A 22,243-nucleotide genomic window follows, 5' to 3' on the forward strand; every position below is an offset into this window, starting at 1 on the left:
CTAGGCGCCCCGTGGTGTTTGTGCATTGTCATGTGTATGTGTATTAGAAAAGAGGAATAAGATCAGGAAGAAGAAATAAACTAAAAGGGTATTAATGAAAATATATATAGAATAAAGAAGCGAGATCGAGCACTGCAGAAGGTTGAAAAAAGAAAACAAAGAAGAAGAGGTTAAAATAGAGGCACGGGAGGCGACGTGGCCGCTAGAGAGAAAAGAAAAAAAAATTAGCCCCGTATCTGCATGCTATCTGCAAATGTCGTCGAAAAATGATAGTCTTGCGTGTGGAGAGAATGAACAAAACATTTATTTGATGTTCTACACAAGAAATCGGTGAATGGCATTCTGGAGGCGCTGCGTTAGAGTGCCTCGAGCATGCAGTGGAGGCGAACGAGCGCATCAACTCACGTCACATGTGAGACATGCGCGCTATCGGGCAGTTTTCTCGAAAAACGTAACGCGTGCCTCTGAGACGGGAATGCGCGCCCGTCTCAGAGGTGATAAGGTGTAGAACGCAAGGCGACGGGTATGTGCCACCACAAGGTCCCCAAGAAAGACTATCGTCCTTAAAAGAAGGCGGACGTAAAGCGGTCACGGCAAGGCGTTCGCTGCAAGTCCGTCAGCCGAGCTTAGGACCTAGGAAAGGGCCCCAGTCTTCACAGCAACGCACTGTCACCCGCGGGACGCAACTAAGAAGACAATCAGCACAGCCCAGTGAGACACGACTCCTGGAGCAGCGCAGGCGTCTGGGAGCTATGCTCCATGGGCCGCGCTCCTGAGCAGAGCGATACAGCCACGGCGTGTACCTGCGCATTGGTCACCGAATACTATTGGAACCCGACCAGCGCCCTGACGATGCATCGGACGGCCGTGCTTCAGTGAAGCTTCGTTTCAGGGGGACAACGGGACTTCGACCGGGAGCCGGAGCCACTACGCCAGGGTCAGCAAGCCGCGTCGATAATGTAAATATTTCTGTATGTTTTGTAGACATAGGGTGTGCAGGGGCCTCCACCTATATTGTTGGATCTTCACCACTTATTGGGCACCTAACTTGGCATTTTGTCGCATAAAAAATGTTTCATCATCCGAAGTGATTCTGTTTCGTTTACCATCAGGAGGTGGCAAAATATTGGCGAGCCTGCTAAAATTATTTATCTTGTTTGATTGCTCTCACACGTAGCAGAAACGTGGATTACGAAAAAGTGTTGGGAATTGCGATGGCATTGTGTCTCAGCCGAGAGGAGTCACTTACGTTGTTCCAGCGCGTGGAAAAGGAAGCTCGCGAGGCGCGTGAAGCCTACAAGGAGATACTGCTCGTACGTTTGTGCTTAGCAGACGCGTCTTCCATGAGAGACTATGACTCTAGCTCATCCGTTTCTGTTGAACGGGATTCTTCTAGAGCAAAAAGCGTTTGCCCACGCAAGCTAATGACTTCGCTCCATGATAAAAGGGATGATTTAGATGCGTATGTGCAGCGTTTTGACCGAATCGCTGTGGGTCCAGGATGGCAAAGAAGCAAGTGGGCAACAGCACTGAGTCAATGTTTAGTAGGCAAAGCCTTAAGTGTGTTTGGGAGAATGCCCACATCCAACTCTATCAACTGCGATAACGTAAAAAAAAGCTCTGCTTCAACGATTCAAGTTAACAGCTGAAGGATTCAGAGACAGATTTCGAATGTAAACCCGAAGATGCAGAGACGGGTAAACAGTTTATAGATTGACCAATTATTTTGAGAAATGAATGGGAATGTCTGACACAGAGAAGTCTTATGAAGGTGTCCGCGATAGAATCGTAATCGAGAAATTTTTGACATTTTGTAGCCCAAACCTCAGTGTTTTCCTTCAAGAACTAGCGTTGAAACGACTTGAAAACTATGTTGAGTGTGCTGATCAGTTTCTTGAAGCGCAAGGCTCCAACAATTTGAGTAAGACGAAAGAAAATTTCCATAAAGTGGAGGGCGGTGCAAAGCCAAGAATGGCAGGTGCTGTATCAAAATTTATTAGGTATTTAATGTGAAACTGTGACCGTGATCCTGCCTGGGACTGTGATTTTGGAAGAGACAACAGTAAGATGCAAGTGTTTTGTGAAGACTGTAAATGAAAAGGCCATCGCACCAAAGCCTGCACACTATGGAACAAAGTTGTCTGTGTAGTCCCCGGGGAGGAATTCGCACCTCACATGACAAAATTGGATGAGAAAACTCCACCTAAAAGAAATGCTACAGATGCTAAGCAAAGAGCAGATGAGCCATATCTACCTGTTGTCTATGGAAAAATTCACGGAACGCAAGTCGCAGTTCTTCGAGATAACAGAACCAGCGTAGCTTTGGCGAGACGCAGTTTGGTACGCGAAGAGGAATTCACAGGCAAAACCACGCCTGTAACACTAGTCGACAGCACAGTTCGATGTTTTTCTGAAGCCAGGATACAGATGTCAACATCTCATCACAGCGAGTGGATTACCGTTAGATGCGTAGATGAACTGCTTTCCGACCTTATATTAAGTAGTCTACCAGACGTCAGGAAAGTGGACGAACCTGATCCAAGGTGGAGAGGCGATTTCGCAAGAGCACCAACAGTGCCTCCGAGAGAGAGAAGGAGAGACACAGCGAACACAAGGCCGGCGATCAAGCTCTGAAGATGGAAGAGAGAGAACCAGTCTAAGCAATAGCTCCAGCAGTGACAACAAGATCATATCAGAGGACACAGCGGCCGTTAGCTGCGCTGAAAGTTCCTGCAGTTGAGGTCCTGAAGGTCACTCCTTAGAAGTTTGCATAATTGCAAAAAGAAGATGCATTCAATCAAATTTGCTTGGAAAGGCAAGGAAATGCGGCCCACATAAGGAAAAAACTGCTCTTTTTCTTTTTCCATCGAAATTTTCTTGAGCTCCTCTGTGTTTCACGAGCTTAACGCTCCGAACTATTGACTCACACACAAACGAAATCACCTTGTCAGGATACCCAGCATCTACTAAACGTTTTACCTGGTTATGAAAAGCAGTATTCGACACGTGCACACAGGATTTCCTGAGTGACGCATTAAGAATTGTCTTTGCGATCGCTTTATTCACAATCTTAGAATGACCAGACTTGTAGTTTAAGATAGGCTTCACTGATCTTGGGTCATATTTTCAACACAAATGATTTTTACCAAAGGTTAAATTTAGGTCAAGAAACTGTAGCTCGTAATCCTTACAGACTTCGTGAGTGAAGGTGAGGCCTATACCATGCTGACTGAACAACTTGAGAATGTGATCAATGTGCTTATGGTGAATGTCGTTGTGGGAAAAAATTACAAAATCATCGACGTAACGAAAAACAGCACTGCAGCACTTACTAAGGTAACCTTCCAGCTGCCTGTCAATGTAGGCTAAAATAATGTCACTTATAAAAGGGCCACGCTCGACCCTGTGCAGACACCAGACTTTTGTACATAAAGATCCCCCCGCCCTGACACAAAGGTACTTTCAAGGTAAAATGACAAAAGTTCAAAAAATGATTCTAAAGAAATACCGCAACCATCGATGAAAGATTGTTCATCGTTGTCAAACACAATGCAGGCTTTTACGCATTTCATAACCTGCCAATGCGGAATGGAATAATATAAATTTTCCACGTAGACACTGAAGGCGCTACGTAGGCTCATCGAGTTATTTTTGAGGTACTCGCACACAGAATCTGAATTCGGTATGCAGAAATGGTCAACAATATTCAGGCACGCTAGGTTCTTTTGCAGAAAACGCGAAACATCTAACTGCCAGCTACCTTTCTTTGAGACTGTGGCCAGGAAAGGCATGTCTTCCTTGTGTGATTTCACCGTGAAGAAAACGTCCAACTCCAGGTTTTTCGCCCTCTTTACGCTGGCTTCCAAACGTTGCAGATTCATTCCTTCTAACAAGGAAAGCGCTCGGTGTTTTACTTCTGTGGCCTTAACACTGACACGCCTGAAATTTTTCTTAAAAACATGTAGTACCGACGTTCGTCTAGACAGAGTAAAAACGCAGGCCAAGAAAATGTGTCGTAAACTAGAGTTAAAACAGTTAGCGCAGCACATTAGCAAAAGTGACAAAAATTGGCTCAGCATGTTTTTTTCTGCCAAAAAACATTAGGTTCACATGACCTTCCGTGTCATTGTGACAGAAAGTGGTACGTGGTAAAAGCAACTCGGCTTGTTTATTCAGACCCATTCAAAGTGTCTAAAGATTGATGACCCATTTTCAATCAAAAACTCGCAGGCTCTGATAGAATTTTTCAAACAGTCAAATCAATCTAATTTTTTCGGTTTTTCAATTGACATAAAGGACCTATACTACTCTCTGCCTCACGATGAGGTATTAGAATGTATAAGGGATAACAGAAATTTTCGGGGAATTGAACTTCCAATTAAAAACTGGCATCAGTGCGCGAGATTTTCTTGACCTGGTTTTGCTGTACCTTACCTCTACTTTCGTTCAATGGAATGATTGCATTTATCTGCAAAAAAAGGGTGCTTCAATCGGCTCATGCATAGCAACTCGGCTCAGTGATCTTCTATGGGCAAAAATGGGCAAAAAAACTGCAGGAAAAGTTAGAAGGCTCGCATGTCGTCAAAGTATTCAGATACGTGGATGATTTCTTGGTTCTTCTAAATTGTAATTCTTCTATGTTCCATTCGTTTGCGACTCAAACGATAGGTGTGTTCGAAGATTGTTTAAAGACTGTTGTGTTGACACATGAAATGCCCGAGAATGACAAGTTACGCTTTTTGGATTTAAAGCTGGTTTTTAGCTCACAGCACATCTGTTGGTGTTATGAACCACGTGCGCAGAAACCTCTACTTCCTTTTTCTTCTGCTCACAGCAAGTTAGTTAAGCGAGGCATAGCACGAACCTGTCTTGAGAATACCTTAAATAGGTCGTGCGCCCACAATATCTCTGCGAGCTTCAAAGCGCAAGTTTTCCGGCTTAAGGCTTCGGGTTTCCCCGAGGCGTTTATCGCTTCCGTTGCTGAGACTATCCTGCGGACTAATAAGGCAGAGCAGAGGCAGCGACAGAATCCGAGCAACACGGATGCAGAACGTGAAAGGATAGCCGTAATTCCATACAAACACCAGATATCATACAGGCTCAAGAAAATTGGAAAACGTGTTGGAGTTCGTGTCCTGTTCTCGGCACCGTTCAAATTAATCAGCCTCACCAAATCTACAAACCCCCTGAAAACGCAGTCACCAACGGAATGCAGAGCGCAACATGGAAACAGGTATGCGGCCTGTTCCCGGGAAGTTGTCTCTAAGACCCCTCTTTCATGCTGTGCTTATTATGTCGGAACGACGGGAAGGTGTCTGAACGATCGGCTGAGAGAACACGCTAACAATGTTAGAAACGGCAAAGATGGTTTTCTTTCTCAGCACTGACTGCACTGAGTGAAATTGTGTTCCCCGTTTCAAGGACACAGCGACACTGTACAAGCACAGAGATGAGCGCACCCGAGTCATTGTAGAGGTCGCGCAGATGGCACGCGAACAGGTGCCTTGTATTAGCAAGCCCTCCGTGGCTCTGTCCGAGAAAGAACTCAAGTTCCCCGAAGGTTTCGATGCGGGCAAGTAGTTATATTATCTTAACTTTTCTGTTTCGTTTTCTTATAGATTTTCTTTGCCGTCTTTCTGTGCTTTTGTTTTTGTCTTTGTTTTTCTCTTACTCATGTTCTGCTATTTGTGCCATATGGTTTTTATCACATGGTTACTGTCTCCTCTATATATTTTCGTGCTCTGCGCAATAAACTCAGTTGGAAGTTAGCGCTCGTGTCTTTCGTGTCCTTCTTGTCTCTCTGTCGTCGTTTTGTTCTCGCGCTATAACTATCGTCATCAAATAAACGTTTTGTTCACTCTCTCCAGATGCAAAACTATCGTCTTTCGACTACACTTGCGGAGTAACGTGCAGATTTGGAACCATTTTTTTTTTTTTGGAATGAACAGCTAGAAAAGCCATTACGCCAGTAATAGTGCACTGTGGTTTGGAAAAATAACTTTGTCCAAAAGCTACCCTTGCATAAAAAGCACTGAAAAAACGGAAAGAAGCCCTGCAAAGCAGACAGCGTCTATATATATGGTATCGAAGGGCCAGTGCTGTGCCGTGATGGCAGCTCCCTCGTCCTCATTTTCTTGTTGCGTGCTGGGTTTTGGGCTAAAACTAGTGCAGGCCGACATGCCCCCATCGATAAGCCCATGATGCGACGATAACACGCTGCCAACATCTGCAGTAAAACGAAACAAAAACAAAAGTAGCGTAAGTGGTAGCTGCGTAACTTTTTTTTTTCCTAGCATCATTTGTACGCCCTGTCTGCGGTATGCACGAGGTCGTTGATCAAGCAAACCACCGTGGCAGCATTGCACGTGTGGTGTCCCACTGTTATTCTTGAGGGCGCGGGATAGATTAGCGAACACTGCGGCCGCTCTTCGACGTGGGTGAAATATAAAAAGAACACCCGTGAACCAAGATATATAGAACCCCAAGCGGTCACAATCTTGATACGCACACTACAGCGTACCTCAAAATTATATCTTGTTTGGCACATGGAAGCCTAGCAATTATCGATGTTGAACAAACACCTTCATTTTAGGCCGACACAAGCAAGCGGAAAAACTGAAGCTGTGTGTTAGGCGAACTAAACAACGAGTAAAAATCGAAGACATTTGACACTTTCCTAGCAAGGCATAAATTCCAAGGTTATACTTAGACATGGCAGCCAGTAAGAAAGACGCTCAACGCATCGGCCGACTACAGAAAGCTAAGATTCGAGTAGTCCGCTACTTTGTTCTTAACAAGAGCCCTGTCTTCCGCACAAATTAAGTTAAACAGAGATATGTCAGCATCGAGTGTTCACCGTGAGAATATCTTTTATAACAGCTCAGACGCGTAGGTTAACGTAGCCTTACACAAGTCTAGTAGACAAGGCAGCTTTTCTTTACACACAACTGTTTACAAAAAAAAAAAAGATTTCCTGCCTATCATATCATTTACTTCACGCACTGGCATCAGACGGAGTTTGGTGGTGGTGTTCAGATGAATGGACGCATGAAAACTTTGTTAGTCCTGAAGTGAACGACTCAATGCTCAGCAGGCCAGATAAAATAAAAGTTTACATATGCCGTATAATGCATAATATGCTCGTTTTATTTCCGGCAAAATACCATTTAAACTCGACTGGTTGGCCCTGGTTTCCACTGGTGGCTGTCTTGATTGATGATTGATTGATTGATATGTGGGGTTTGACGTCCTAAAACCACCATATGATTATGAGACACCGTAGTGGAGGGCTCTGGAAATTTCGACCACCTGGGGTTCTTTATGTGCCCCTAAGTCTGAAAACCACGGGCCTACATTTCCGCCTCCATTGGAAATACAGTCACCGCCGCCGGGATTCGATCTCGCGACATGCCGGTCAGCAGCCCAGGTGGCTGTTTTCACTATCGAATAAATATAGCAGACAAGTGCCATTCGGTTCAGAAACGAGCCCGACAGCACTAGGCAGGAGAGCGAGAACAGACTTTTCCTCGCCTGAGCGCTTGAATGCAACGCCACCTCCTCTTTCTACGCCCTCCCTTTGCTCTATACTTCCTCCTTCTTTTTATACATTGTTGCACTTATATACGTAGCAGTATCGCCAGTGCCCTTTGGTTTTGTTACGGCGATGCGCGCACGCATTGCCCCCACCAGCCGTCACTCTCGTCTGTGAGCAGCTGAGAAGTGCGCACTCTCATTGCCAAGGTGGTCGTGGAAATTCCAGCACTGGTTCCTTATAAACAAGCACCAAAGAAGAGACCAAGCCAACTAAGCTGCAGGTCAACCCAACGCCGAATGGCCACATCACCACCAAGATAAATGCCGAAACGCCAAATTCGCATCGGAAGCCTAAGCCCACAGCGTCAGCACCGCCCTTCAAGGACTTTGATCTGCATTCCAATTCCTTTGAAGACGAAGCACCGAATGGAAAGACACCACCAGCTGCTACATCGGAACAGAGAGTTGTCCAATTAAGAGCCCCACGAAAGCGAGCGAAGCATGCTACCGACTTGTCCTACAGCTCACACGCCGAAGCCGTGGCACCGTCGAGTAAAAAGCCTGTGCTTAAGGCAAGCGCCAAAAAGCCCCAGCAATTGAAGAAACAACACGACAGCTCTTCCGACTCTTCCGAGTATAACGCATCGAATCCGCCACCGGCCAAGACACAAGCAACCGCAAGGACCGAGAAGGCTGCTGCCAAACGGGCTTAGTCAAGCTCTGGCAGTTCGGATGAATCTGAGCCAAAGAAGACGGTGCTGACACCAAAAATGCTGCCACTCTGCTTATCGCCTTACCAAAAGCGACTCCTGCCAAACCCCAGCAGGACGACAGCGACTCATCTCCAGAATGTGAAGACGACCAGCCTCCAAAGAAGATTGCCAAGTCTCAGGCTGCTAGCGCCACGAAGACATTTAAAGGTTGTAAGCCAAAACACTCTCTTCACCTTAGTGGTTCGTTGAGTTACGGCAGCTACACCAACGTCGCCAGCTCCAGTTCTGTGCTACTTTCAAGACTTTCTCGTGTTAAACATCGAGACCACAGGACTTGGTCGTCAAGAGGAGGAAGGGGGGCGATGTGAGGTGTCAGCCATTCCGCAGTGCCCATCTCTTGTGCGTCCTGACAAATGGCAGCAGCCGCAGCCACTTCGCCTGCCATTCCTCCTCGCCTCGCGAGACCGCGCCCAGTGCGATACGCTAGCCAGAGACTTAAGACTTCACGCGTTGCCCGCATTGCTAGCGTGATGCGATACTTAGTTGTGCTGTGCGAGCGTCGCCCTGTTTGACCGCAGTGTCTTTTAAGTCTAGCCTTCATTAAATATGTAATTACAGTGCCTGCGTGTCTTCAGCCTTTTGCTCCGAGCCTCACAATACTACACCATTCAGTGGAAACATTGATGGGGCGTTTTTTTGTTTTTTGTTTCACCATTGCACATACTTTGGCCACTTTGCATGGCCAGGGTGATAAAACCATCCTTACTTCAAACCGATTCGAAAGCTTTTTTTACATTGTGCGATAAACAGTGGAAGTAGGAGATTACGTGAATTGGCTGTTTGACTACTGTAGACTGGTTTTGTGTTTTGTTTTGTGCTTTCACGTTTTGGAACACACGCTCAAAGCAATTGCCACAAAGTAATTTCTGAAGGATAGCCAACTTTGCTCATGCATTCGACTTGATATACAATGCTTTCTTGGACTCTGCATTGGCATCATTTTTCTAGTGCTGAACAGCAGCAAAGCGCCGCAATGGCTCTTTAGGTCAGCTTGGAATGGGCGCCGTTATGTGGGAACCAAGTCTTGCTTCAAAAAAGTTGACTGTCAAGCCTTGCTTGTTCTTAAACTGTACGTCTAACACGCATGACCTTATTCTAAATCTGTAGGCTACTGCTGACAGGCTGTTGGAAGGAAAGATAGCCCTAAGGTGGTCTGTCACTGATACGAGTGTCATTATGAAGGTGTAACGAGAGCACGTATACGAGTTATGCTAGTAGCTTGCTTTTGCCATTCCGTAATGCAGTTGGAAGTTTGCGCTCGACCCGTCTACTACATCTCTTCTTCAATAATAGCGAAAGTTGGGCTAGTTGCTGGTTCATACTTGGGAAGTAAAAACAGCGCAAAAATATAGACAAGGACAGAGGAAGAGACGACGCCATGCTGAAATCAGCGCGGTGTAATCTCTTCCTCTGTCCTTGTCTATATTTTTGCGCTGTTTTTACTTCCCAAACATCTCTTCTTAGTTGTTTTATTTTACCGCAGCCGTGCATTATGTTCTAAAGGGGTACTATATGAAAAAAATACTGTTTCATTTTGTCAATAAGTTAAGAGGTATGGCGCAGCAAACACATGGCTGTAATTTTGAGACCTTTCAGAATTATCCTTTCTTCAATGTCAGGTGTCGCTACGTTACAGTTGTGAATTTCGAAACACCGAAGTAACACTTTTTATATTTTGACAACATTTCAAATATAACTCGGGTGTGATGATCCCTGCTTTCAACGTTTATCGTACAATGTAAAAAAAAGTTTCTAATCGCTTTGAAGAACAGTTTTTACTGCCCCAGGCAAGTTAGTCGACTGCAGTTTGTGATCAGTCTGTTTTTCGGCGACTTCACTTCGTTCCCCGAAATCAACCCGATAGCCGCAGCCTCCCAGCCACAGGGCGTGACAGTGGCATTGTAGCTGTCATCGCAATGCTCAATCTGGCGCAAACCTCTGAATGATTGCTCTTACCGGAATAATTTGCCCGATGACTCCGACAGGTTCGCGCCTTGTATAGACGAAAACGTTGCCATCTGAAAGGAAGAAAGAAAGCAAACTTTTGTCATGATATATATTATTGCGCAGACATCAACAGTGCATCGCATGAACAAATGTTTACACTTAAGTACAGATATAGTTCGAAATAAAATAAGCCACCGAAGAACGATTCCTGTACTGTGATAGTAGCAGCATACCTATTTGTGCTATTATCTGTCTCATTTTCCTCATGAATTTTCGCTATATACAGGGGACTTAGCAACGTGCACGTTAAAGAACCCCAGGTGGTCGAAATTTCCGGAGCCCTCCACTACGGCGTCTCTCATAATCATATGGTGGTTTGGGGACGTTAAACCCCACATATCAATCAGGGGACTTGGCAAATTGAAGAGCAATGTATACAAGCACGAACATGTTATTTCAGGTGTTGTGAGTTTCGCGTTGATATGCAGACGTGCAACTCAGTGTGTCGCATTGTTCTTCTAACGATTTTAATTGTCAGATGGGGCACAATGAATTGTGGCGACCATAGATGTGCACACGAAGGGGGCAGGGGAGTGGCGCCGCCCCCGTGATCACCTAAGAGTAGGGCGCAAAGCCAGCCCTATACATTGGCATAATAGAGGGGGGGGGGCGCTGCGACGAACCTCCGCACCAGGGGGGGGGCAAGGGTGGGCTGGAGCCCCCCCAAAATTCTCGCCTGCCCCCCCCTATGCCCACCCAAGTTCCCGGAAGCATATATTGAAAACCTAGTAGGAGCAGAGCTAGCTTGCCCCCCCCCCCCCCCGGAGGAACTCACTTTTCGTGGTTGCCCCCCCCCCCCCAGTAAAAACATCCTGGCGCCGCCCCTGCTCCGCACCCCCCTGAAGGGGAACCCTGGATACGTCTATGGTAGCGATGCTGTTCTCTGTCACTGCTACATAAAAAAGCCACAACTTTGCCGCAAAGGCAAAACAATGAACGCGATAACAACAATTTCAAAGGTCGCGCGCAGAATAGAAAGCACATCGAAACGTGCCCCGCGTTCCTAGTACACAAATTACGCACGAAACGTACTCACAGGTACAGATGCACGCGAATAAGCGTCTCATTTGTTACTTCACTGAGTCTGAAAAGCGCGCGCTTTTCGCAAACGGAGACTGCAATAATTGCAGTGACCATTTTGCGCCTGGTAACTACAGTAGATTCGTTCCACGTAAAGCCCGAGGCTAGCCAAGGCGTACGATCAACCCCTCCTCGCCACCGCGAGATCAGGGCCCGCGAGACAGCGTCGCTCCCTTTCTCTAAGCCGGGTAAAGTATGCGTAGGAGATTAGAGTGGACGCCGCTGCGTGATGTGGCAACATGCGCTCATTGTGCCATATTTCTGGTAATGCCGAAGACACAGCAGTGGTAAGTGGTAGATATAAATTGCTTGCCGTTTGACCGGTGAAAAACGTTCTCCGGGGTGGCTCAGTGGCTAACGCCTCGCTTTCACGACGCAGAAGTCCCACGTCTAATTGCGCGCACCGGAGTGCTTTTTTCTGGATTTTTTTTCTTTCTTGCGTTTTCATATATATATATATATATATATATATATATATATATATATATACATACGTATACATATACGGTGCATGACATCGACTCCGACGGCAAGATGCAGCCGAGAGTGTTCATATAATTACTATCGCAATAAAAAAATGTCGGAGTGTACAATGCTCATAGTCCACCATCAATATGGTCATGCACGCGGTTGCATGAATCAAGCACAGTTGAAACTCAATGTAGAGCAGAGATTATGACGCCCGAATTATCTCGTAAATTTAATAAAAATTAAGAAATTGATCCTTTGGCCTTTTGAAATTCACAGTTGTAACAAGGCGACACTCAACAGCTATCCCGGCATTGTTTCTGCGGACAAGCAACACGTGGGAAAAATCTGCGATGGCGTCCCAGACATTGGTGACACCAAGGCTAGGCCTCATGAGGCAAGCGATGAAGTGGAGAAAAAACAGTGTGCAACAAAGATTAGTTGACACGAGCGGTGCTACCTGTCCCATAAACTATGAAATAACTGAAGCAATCGCCACAGCCTCTATAGCACTACGGAAGAGCGCTACAGACTAGAGCCCTGCACAGGCTCGGGCCTACTCGGAAATACGGGTCTGCCCTGCCAAAATAGTTTTCATTGAGGGTCCGTACTCGGGCCTGAATCTCCGGTCCGGATTTGGACTCAGCTCAGTTCTTAAAGAGACATGAAACAATTTAAACGGGCAGTCAACAGGACAACACTGTGCACCATCTAGAGCGACCCCTGACAACACTGTATGCTAGCAATCCGTTTGTGTCAATAAACCAGGTCAAAACAGTGTGCAGATGCTCATTACAAGATACTCGATACATGGTGTCGGAAGTGGGATGCCAACATTACTGAACTACGGCCGCCCGAGCAACTGCAATTGGGTGACAACACAGTGGCATCCCGGAAGATATTCAAGCAACACATCGAGTTGTATCTCGTAGAAAAAGAGCCCGTTAAACCATGCAGTAAGGAGTAGAAAGCTGCAATTTTTTTGCACATCGCTGACCAAGGAGCAATTGAAATATTCAGTACCCTGAACCTGGTGCCGGAGCAAGCTAAAGGCTATGACGCTTTTTAAACGTTTGAAGACTACTGCATTCCCAAGTGCAACAAGACTTATGAACGATATGTGTTTCGCTCGCGTCAACTGGTCAAGCGTGAAATGTTCCTGAAGGTGCTTTGATTACACTCTCTAGCTGCTCTGTATATGTGAATACGCAAAGTATTTGTAACAACTGGCATGCACTAGACCCGCATTAGACGCACGACTGGCGTTTCAATAGAAACAGACAAATAAACTCGCTTCGCATATCCACGCAGACGTATGTAGACGAAGTTGCACGAAAGTGTTCGCGTGAAATGTTTCATAGCTACACTTCACGGTGTGCTTCATTTTGGATAGCACAAGACAAGTTGAAGGGAGCAAAACCACTTTTTATTGTTTTACGGCAACCCAGCATTGTTGAAAAACGCGAATGTTGCATTGAGCGAGCACCGCGAAACAATCTTGGGCGGCTTGGAACACAATTAAACGCTCCTCCTCTTCAGTTTTGACGATTTTGTCTTTGGTCACTGCTAGAATCTGGCTGGAGCCATATGCGCATGCGTACTCGTTTTGAAGATTTTGCATAATACTAAACAACACTGCCAGCCATTTGAAAGATCACGTGCAAAGAATGCACTAATTACAGTCGTGGATGGCATAGAAAAGGTGGGGTGAGGAGGACGGCTCCAGAACAACGAGTGGTGCTACCTTGGAAACTTGTTTCATCTAGGGACCATAACCTTCGCTAAACCTTGCTAAAACCAAGGAGGTTACGCCCAGCGAGTTTAATGTGGCAACCCTTGTTGGCCAGCTAGTGCTGAAAGTGCGTCCTTCTGTTACTAGGTTTTTTTAGTAAGCATCAATTATTGCGCATATCTGAGGCACTATAACAAAACATCAATAGTATGTGTGTGTGCCTTTTACTAGAAAAGGCTTAAGGCAAATTTTATTAGAGATTAGGTCACCGATACTCGTCTCTGTAGGTCATTTCATCAGAAACAACTTTTTTTTTTATTTGTGATTAACGTGAGTGGATTTCCTCCTCAATTCAAAAGGTGCGCGCGTGCCGCTCCTCTAGTCCGGCCGTGGAGGTGGCGACCTACTACTACTAAGATGGCTACTACTACTACTACTTTTACTGCTACTACTACTGCTACAACTACAAAGTCTCTCTCCAACGTTCGCAGAGAGCAGACGTGTTGCCTGGTGCTCTCGAGTCTGCGAGAAACGCTACCACGTCCCGCGAAGTGCTCCTCGCGTTCCTGCCGCCTCGCCAGAGGCAGCCCTGTCACCTGCAGCATCCAGACGCGACAGCCATGGAAGTACAAGCGGAAGGCGAAGACAGCGACCCAGCAACGCATGAACTTAGCGAGTGGACTGCTCTAATCCGTGCGTATAGGGGTGAACAGCCAAGTCCACAAACGCAGGTTCTACCCTCTCATACATTCTCGGTTCCCGCTAAAACTAACGGGTCTCCTGTAGGTGCTCCGGCCGACGCTGCCCTTGCGTCTTTCAAGCTGAGCTATCACGCTCAACAAGAACAACTGCGAGTAGCACAGGCGGTGGCGCTGCGACGTAAACAACTTCCTTTGCTCCCTCTCAGCACTAAAGAGCCGTTTTCCGACCAAGAGGAGGACTCGCCTTGATTCGAGCCATGGCGCAGCCATTCATGCAAGCTCTGCAGGTAACCGCAGCTGGCAGGGACCTTGGAGAGCTTCACCTCCGGATGCACCCAACGAATAACACCTTCACGTTGGCTACCTGTCATGGGAAAACTGCCCTACACCTCGTCCAACAAGGAATTGGTTCTCCGAAAGACCAGCTATCTTGTCGTCGCCTACATAGCGCTGCCACCCGTTGCAGTGCGCCGCGTCATCTCGCAAGCCTTCTGGGAGGAAACTCCGGAGCAGATGCTAAAGGACCTTCAGACTCGTAACCCAGATGCTGATACCATCGCTGCCCGCAGAATGGGTAGGACCCTCTCCATATTGATCACCTTTGCACACGGACCCGTACCTCACACCATACGCTACACGAGTGTAAGGTATAGGTGCACCCAGTACAGGGGGAGCCCAGATGCATGCACAAACTGTCACCGACCGGGCCACAAATACGACGTGTGCCTCCACCCCAAGAGTGACATCTGCTCACGATGCGGAGACAAACATGGCCGGCAAGATGTTCCCCCTTGTATCCCAAACTGCATTCTCTGTGGGGGCCGGCACCTCACAGGCAGTGGATCGTGCAAGGCGAGGAATCCTGCAACAAAATGACGAAGCCCACCACCTCAGAAGACAACGTCCCCTACCAAAGAAACCTTTCCCCCACTCGGAAACACCAACTTATCTATGTCTGCGTGGTCCTCCGGGGCCGTCGGAGCAGGCGGCACTACCCCCCAAAATACGGAACTGCAGGCTTTGCGAAAAGAGGTACAGCAGCACAGGGCAACCTCCTCTGCCTCCACCCCAACTCTCCCTCCAATTTCACCGCTGCAATCTATACCCACTCCATCTCACCAGCCTTCTCAGAAAAAAAAAGGAGTCCTGATGAGAGCCCAGCCAAGCCCATAGACTTGGAAGCAAAATTTCAGGATCTCGCGCTTCACCATCGGCAAGATTTTGGGTGCATGGAACCGCGCATACAAGTTAATGCAACGGATGTGCTCAATTGATTAAGACACGGGTGCGACTCACCGTCTGTGATGTTAAGGACATAACTTCCGTTTTGTCGACTGCATGAGTAACAGTTATATTCTTCTCTCTCTCTAACTTTTATTCTTTTTACCCCCTCCCCAGTGCAAGGTTGCCGACCAGGCTCAGTGATGGCTAACCTCCTTGCCTTTTTTTCATCCTATTCTCTCTCTTTCAGGATCTCATACAAAATTTAGAAGCCAGGTTCGTCGAGCGCATTACGGCGCAAGCCACTGCACATTGTCAAATTATGATAGATGCCACCATTACCCGTATTATGGATAATGTGCTCTCGAGCATTATGACCAAAGTGGAAGGGCGGCTTATCTTACATCTAGGCTCTCAGCAGCCTCTCCTCCCACAGCCCCACTTCCAAAACCCCTGCTTCGCCCTTCCGCATTACAACATGGCTCCTCCGACGGGCCCTAATTCGTTACAAATTATCCAATGGAACTGCAGGGGCTTTCGGCGAAAACGAGACCCTCTGCAGCAAATCATTATCAATTCTTTGTTACCACCAGATATAATTGCAATTCAAGATGCAAATGTTTGCAGGCAACTGCCAAGCTATACTGTTATTTCATCAAATTCAACAGGTGTTCCTCGCAGGATAACATACGTCGGTAACTTCTTACCTTAAGTGCAGAATGACATCACTTCCCCTATTTTTTACCCTCGACCCTGCACGGTCCCCCCCCCCTTTTGTTCTTAACTGCTATTTTCTTCCACGACAGTCTGTTGACTTACTTCCCCCTCTTCTCAAGTCCGCCGCACAATCGGCAGCAATGAATCCCCCACTCATCATGGGTGACTTCAATTGCGCTCACGTGAACTGGGGCTATCGGCACAGTAACCACAGGGGCACAGCCCTATACAATGAAGCGTTTATGCTCAATCTGAGCACTTTTAATGATTTCAGCCTGCCTACTCGGATTAGTAATAGTGTCACAACTGATACTACTCCAGACCTCACGCTTGGCAAAAATATCACCGAGGTGCAATGAAAAAGAACGCAAATAACATTGGGCAGTGACTACCACCTAATTCGCACTGCAGTGAATTATTAGCAACCTCAGCGTAAATTTACCATTAGGCGAGCTAAGTGGGACCAGCTTCGCAAATTCAGGCAATCGCGGCCAACACAGGCCCCCTTCGACTTTGACTCCTGGGTTATGCAGCTGCAGGAGGATATTCCCCATAGTACTGAAATGCTAGATACAACCCCCAAAATTTCCGTCATCGACAGTAAGCTCGTCCACCTCCTGGAAGCTCATAATAACATTACTCAAGGGTGGAAAACTCAAAAGCACAATCGGAAACTAAAAATCAAACTCGCGCAACTTCAAGCCCAAATAGAGCAGCACTGCACAGCCCTTTGCAAAGCTAACTGCCCTCTTTAAAAAATGGAGTGACGTCCTCCCTATTTAGGAAGGAACGGCGATGTCCCCAATGTTCGTCTTTAAATAGAGAAACGTTGCTCCCTCATCCACGGAGAAACATGTTCCTCCTTATGAAAATCAACATGGCTGCCCCCCGGCGAAGCGAGTAGGCTTAGCAAATGCAACGATTCTCGACTGATAAGGAGTACACGGCACTGAAAGTTACAAAAAAAAAACGGTCCCGCTGAGCTTGATACTGAACGAAATGTTTATAAAAACAAGCAGACGAACCTGTGGCGATGAACATAACGCGAAAGAGAACGACGGAGCAAGCACGTTTCGTTCGGTCAGCGAAGCGACGTTCACTCCGAAAGACACGGATACTGCAGAGCCCTCACCTAAAGAGTGCATACTAGGCTTGCTGTATTTATTTCTCGCAGATTCACATAGTGTAGCGACGTTATCCATGCATTTACGGGTCCGCAGGTCACGAGATGTGCCTCTAAACCGTAGACTCGATCGCAGCGATACCATTCCGACTCAGTATTGCAGCTTTGATAGATAGATGTTCAACGTTATATAAGTAACTGGAGGTGTGACAGCGTCATAGCCGTGAAGTAGGTGGTAGCTGGCGCCACCTGCAGGGACTAAATGAAACTTCAAAAAAAGTTGCCTACAGCGACGTACGTTGTCATACCCACTATCACGGCTCCTTTGCGGATTATATACATGAGGTGTAATTCAGGATTACTTTCTGACACCGGAAGCCTAATATGTGCTGAGGCAATGCATATAGCTACACATGTACACATGGACACATACTACACATATAGTACGCAACAAGTACGCTAACATATACGCTGTAGTGGAGCATACGCACCGACGCGTATGCGCCTTCGGAAGACAACGAAAAGCCCGTGCTCTGATTGCGCGAGAACTGTGCCGCCTTTGCCAGACTTGCTGTTCGCCCATTTTTCCGTCGCGACCTCGTTGCGACTCCTCTGTTCTAATAAACATCATCGCATTTGGTGGAGGCTGCTGAGATCCCTAAGCAGACCTGGAGCTCCGCTCTCGCAAGTTGGCCGAAAGACTACCGTACAACATGACTGACGCAGTCGCCAACCAGCCCATCCCAGCACAGCCAGCACCATCGGCTGCCCCGTCGACCTGCCCCGGTGCTACCCGTCAGCGGGACCCACCAATCTTCAGCGGCAGTGGTGAGCAAGACGTCGAAGACTGGCTCTCCTTGTACGAACGCGTGAGTGCCAGCAACAAATGGGACAACGACTCGAAGCTTGCCTATGTCATCTTTTACTTGGCTGACGTCGCCAAGCTATGGTTCACCAACCGCGAAACCGCCATCGCCACCTGGTCCACCTTCAAGACCCTCGTGACCGAAGCGTTCGGCCAACCAGAGGTCCGCAAGCTCCGCGCTGACCAGCGTCTGCGCCACCGAGCCCAGCAACCTGGTGAGACCTTTACTAGCTATATTGAGGATGTGCTCGACCTCTGCAGGCGTGTTAACTCATCCATGCCTGAAGAAGAGAAAATTCGACATATTCTCAAAGGCATCGAGGATGGCGCATTCCAGATGTTGCTGGCGAAGAGCCCGACCACGGTGGCAGTCCTCGTAAGCCTGTGCCAGAGCTTCGATGAATTGCGTCGTCAGCGTTCCATCGCCCGACAGAGTGTCCCATCACCAGATTCGATCTCGGCCGTCGCACTCGCCAATGGCAACGTTCACCAAGGAACTCTGTCGAACCAGATTAAAGACTTCATCAGGGAGGAAGTCGCCCGACAGCTTTCCCTGCTGCCGCATAGTGACGCGCCCACGACAAGCCTCCCTTCGAATATGCAGCAGGCCATACGCACTGAAATTTGCAATGCACTCCCTACAGTTCCGGCCTCTTACCCGTGCACTTCGGTGCCATCTGATCTCTCCACTGCTGGCTACGCACCAACTGCGCCGCCTTCACCTCTCAGCTACGCAGCTGTGATCGCGCGGCCCCCACCGCATCCAGTCGCCTTATCGGCTCCACCTCCTCCGGCCTCGCCTCCAGTCTACAGGCCCCCACCTCGCTTTTTCCGTCCATCTAATGAGTGGCGCACCCGAGACAATCGTCCCATCTGCTTCGCGTGTGGCATCGCTGGCCACATTGCACGCTTCTGCCGCCGCCGTCCCACGCCTGCGCACGCATACTTCGGAGCTCCTACCTACGCACCGCAGCAGACCACCACGTCTGCATATGAACAGAGGCACTCCGACTCGGATCGCCACCCATCGACTGCTCATTTCCCATCACCTCGTCGCCGATCGCCATCGCCTATGCGTCGTCGACCACCTCTTGAGGAGGGAAACTAATCAGTGCAGTTCCGGAGGCAAGAACTGCAACTTGTGCGCAATTCCCAAGGCCTCCATTTTCGCCGCAAAATGTTGTTGATGTCGATGTTGAGGGAGTCGCCACATTAGCGTTAATTGATACCAGGGCCGCCGTTTCTGTGATGAACGCAAACTTTTGTAGGAAACTGAAGAAAGTGACCACATCTCTCAGTGGCTTGGTGCTGTCCACGGCTAGCGCGCAACGCATTCATCCCTCGGCTGTGTGTACGGCGCGCGTCGTCATCCGAGACGTTTTGTACGTCGTACAGTTTTTTGTTCTACCATCTTGCTCTCATGACCTTATCCTGGGTTGGGATTTCTTATCACGTCATGAAGCTATCATCGATTGTTCCCGTGCCGAAGTGTCCCTTGTGCCAACATGTGAATTTCCACCACGCGACCGCTCTCCTCTGCTTTGCAAAGTCATCGCTAATGACGACATCACCTTGCCCCCTGAAGCTTCGGTCCCTATTAGCCTTTCATGTCTGGCGCAACCTGACGGCACGGTGGTGTTTACGCCATCTCCGGTTTTTACTGAACGCAAGGGCATCGTTCTCCCGTTTGCTGTTCTTACAATTGCGTCTGGTTTAACCGTAATGCTGGTCACCAACCACTGCAACTACCCCATTGGCTTACTTCGTGGTGAAACGTTAGGATATGTGCAACCTGTCGACCATATCGATGATATTATTCTTCCCGACGAAACGCCATGTCACATTGCTGCAATCACTCATGCGTCTGAGCCATCAAGTTTGTCAGCCTTCGACAATGCTATTGACGCAGACCTTCCCCTCTCGCATCGCCGCCAACTTGTTGCTCTCCTTAACAAGTTTCGTTCTTTTTTCGACTTTCAAGAACCTGCTTTGGGCCGCACCACCACTATCGCTCATACTATTGACACCGGCTCACATTCGCCTCTGCGACAGCGTCCTTACCGCGTTTCCGCCGAAGAGCGCCGCGCCATTACGGAGCAAGTAGATGACATGCTTAAACGTGGAGTCATACAGCCTTCTCAAAGCGCTTGGTCATCACCTGTGGTTCTGGTCAAGAAAAAAGATGGCACCGTACGATTTTGCGTGGACTATCGCCGCTTAAACAATATTACGAAAAAAGATGTCTACCCGCTACCACGAATAGACGATGCTCTTGACTGTTTACAAGGCGCCGAGTACTTTACATCTTTGGATCTGCGTTGTGGGTATTGGCAGGTGCCAATGGCTGAATGTGATCGCCCTAAAACAGCCTTTGTAACACCGGATGGCCTATATGAGTTCAAAGTCATGCCATTTGGGCTCTGCAACGCACCTGCCACATTTGAGCGCATGATCGACACCATCTTGCGTGCCCACAAGTGGAAAACCTGCTTATGTTACCTGGACGACATCGTAGTCTTTTCATCTGATTTCCCGACACATCTTGCTCGCCTCCACGAGATTCTGACGTGTCTAACTTCTGCAGGCCTACAACTTAACTCCAAGAAGTGCCACTTCGCAGCACGAAAACTAACCATCTTGGGACATGTCATCACCAGAGACGGTGTTCTTCCGGATCCCGATAAGCTTCGAGCTGTCGCTGACTTTCCGTTGCCCACATCACTGAAAGCCCTAAGAAGTTTCGTCGGTCTCTGCTCCTACTTTCGTCGCTTCGTGCGCAACTTCGCGTCCATCATCGCACCTCTCACGAGTCTGCTTTCCAACAGCAAAGGCATATCTGCATGGTCACCTGCATGTGACGATGCATTTCGCCAGCTGCGCCGCCTGCTGACCTCACCACCTATTCTTCGTCACTTCGACCCTGCTGCGGCCACAGAAATTCACACCGATGCAAGTGGCATCGGTCTTGGTGCAGTTTTGGCACAATGGAAAGGCACCCAAGCTGAATACGTAGTCGCCTATGCAAGTCGCGCTCTCAAGAAGGCTGAATTGAATTACTCCGTGACAGAGAAGGAGTGTTTGGCCATAATCTGGGCGTTGACGAAGTTTCGCCCGTACCTTTACGGCCGTCCTTTCGACGTGGTCACCGATTACCACGCTCTATGTTGGCTGTCCACCTTGAAAGACCCGTCCGGACGCCTGGGGCGTTGGGCTCTTCGATTGCAAGAATACGACATCCGTGTCGTATATCGTTCCGGTCGCAAGCATGCGGATGCCGATGCACTTTCGCGATCGCCATTAACACCAGATGTGGCTTCTCTGTCTCCCCCTTTTACCACCTTGTCACCACTCGACACGACTGACATGCTTTCGGAGCAGCGTAAAGACCCACACCTTGCCTTGTTAGTCGACTACCTTACCGATCCGTCTGCTGTCCCTTCCACGAGAGCGCTACGCCGGCAAGCAGCCCACTTTTCCTTACGAGACAACATTCTGTACCGCCGTAACTACATGCCTGGTGGTCGGAAGTGGCTCCTTGCTGTCCCAACTCATATGCGCTCTGACATTTCATTTCATTTCATTTCATTTTATTACCTTAAAGGTCCCCAGGGGGACATTACATAAGGGGTGGGGTTACAAAAAACGTACAAAAAAAGCCATGAATTAGTTTGAAAAATGGCTTGTGACGCTATGCATAAATGTTGATGGACAGGTGATTGCTGCAATATGGTGGGGGAGGTCATTCCAGTCTTTTGCTGCACGAAGAAAAAATGAGGCAGCAAAAGTAACGGTGCGGGAACGTTGACGGGCAACTTGAAAGACATCGTCCATGAATTTCCATGCAGATCCCCAAAGTGCTCACGGAGGTGTCCTGAAAACCTACGAAAGGCTGCGCCAACGCTATTACTGGCGAGGAATGTATCGCTTTGTGCAGAAATACGTTCAGTCTTGCACCACTTGCCAACAAAACAAGACACCTCCGCGGCACTTTACTGGCATGTTACAGCCGCTCCCGTGCCCGGC

The 22,243-nt window shown here is 48.1% G+C and overlaps 1 protein-coding gene across 4 annotated transcripts in view; it reads right to left on the minus strand.

Moving 5' to 3' along the window:
* Positions 1 to 22,243, minus strand: part of LOC119163924 (aldehyde dehydrogenase 1A1) — a 638,180-nt gene that overhangs the window by 169,348 nt on the left and 446,589 nt on the right. For all 4 annotated transcript variants that reach the window (XR_012885825.1, XM_075872625.1, XM_075872624.1 and 1 more), the window contains one exon: positions 10,263 to 10,324. Coding sequence is in view for 3 of the 4 variants with exons in the window: in XM_075872625.1 (XP_075728740.1) it covers positions 10,263 to 10,324 (62 nt within the window). In the remaining variant the exon portion in view is untranslated. The remainder of the gene's footprint in view (positions 1 to 10,262; positions 10,325 to 22,243) is intronic.

The sequence above is a fragment of the Rhipicephalus microplus genome, chromosome 8, assembly GCF_043290135.1.
Source record: "Rhipicephalus microplus isolate Deutch F79 chromosome 8, USDA_Rmic, whole genome shotgun sequence".
Lineage (NCBI taxonomy): Eukaryota > Metazoa > Arthropoda > Arachnida > Ixodida > Ixodidae > Rhipicephalus > Rhipicephalus microplus.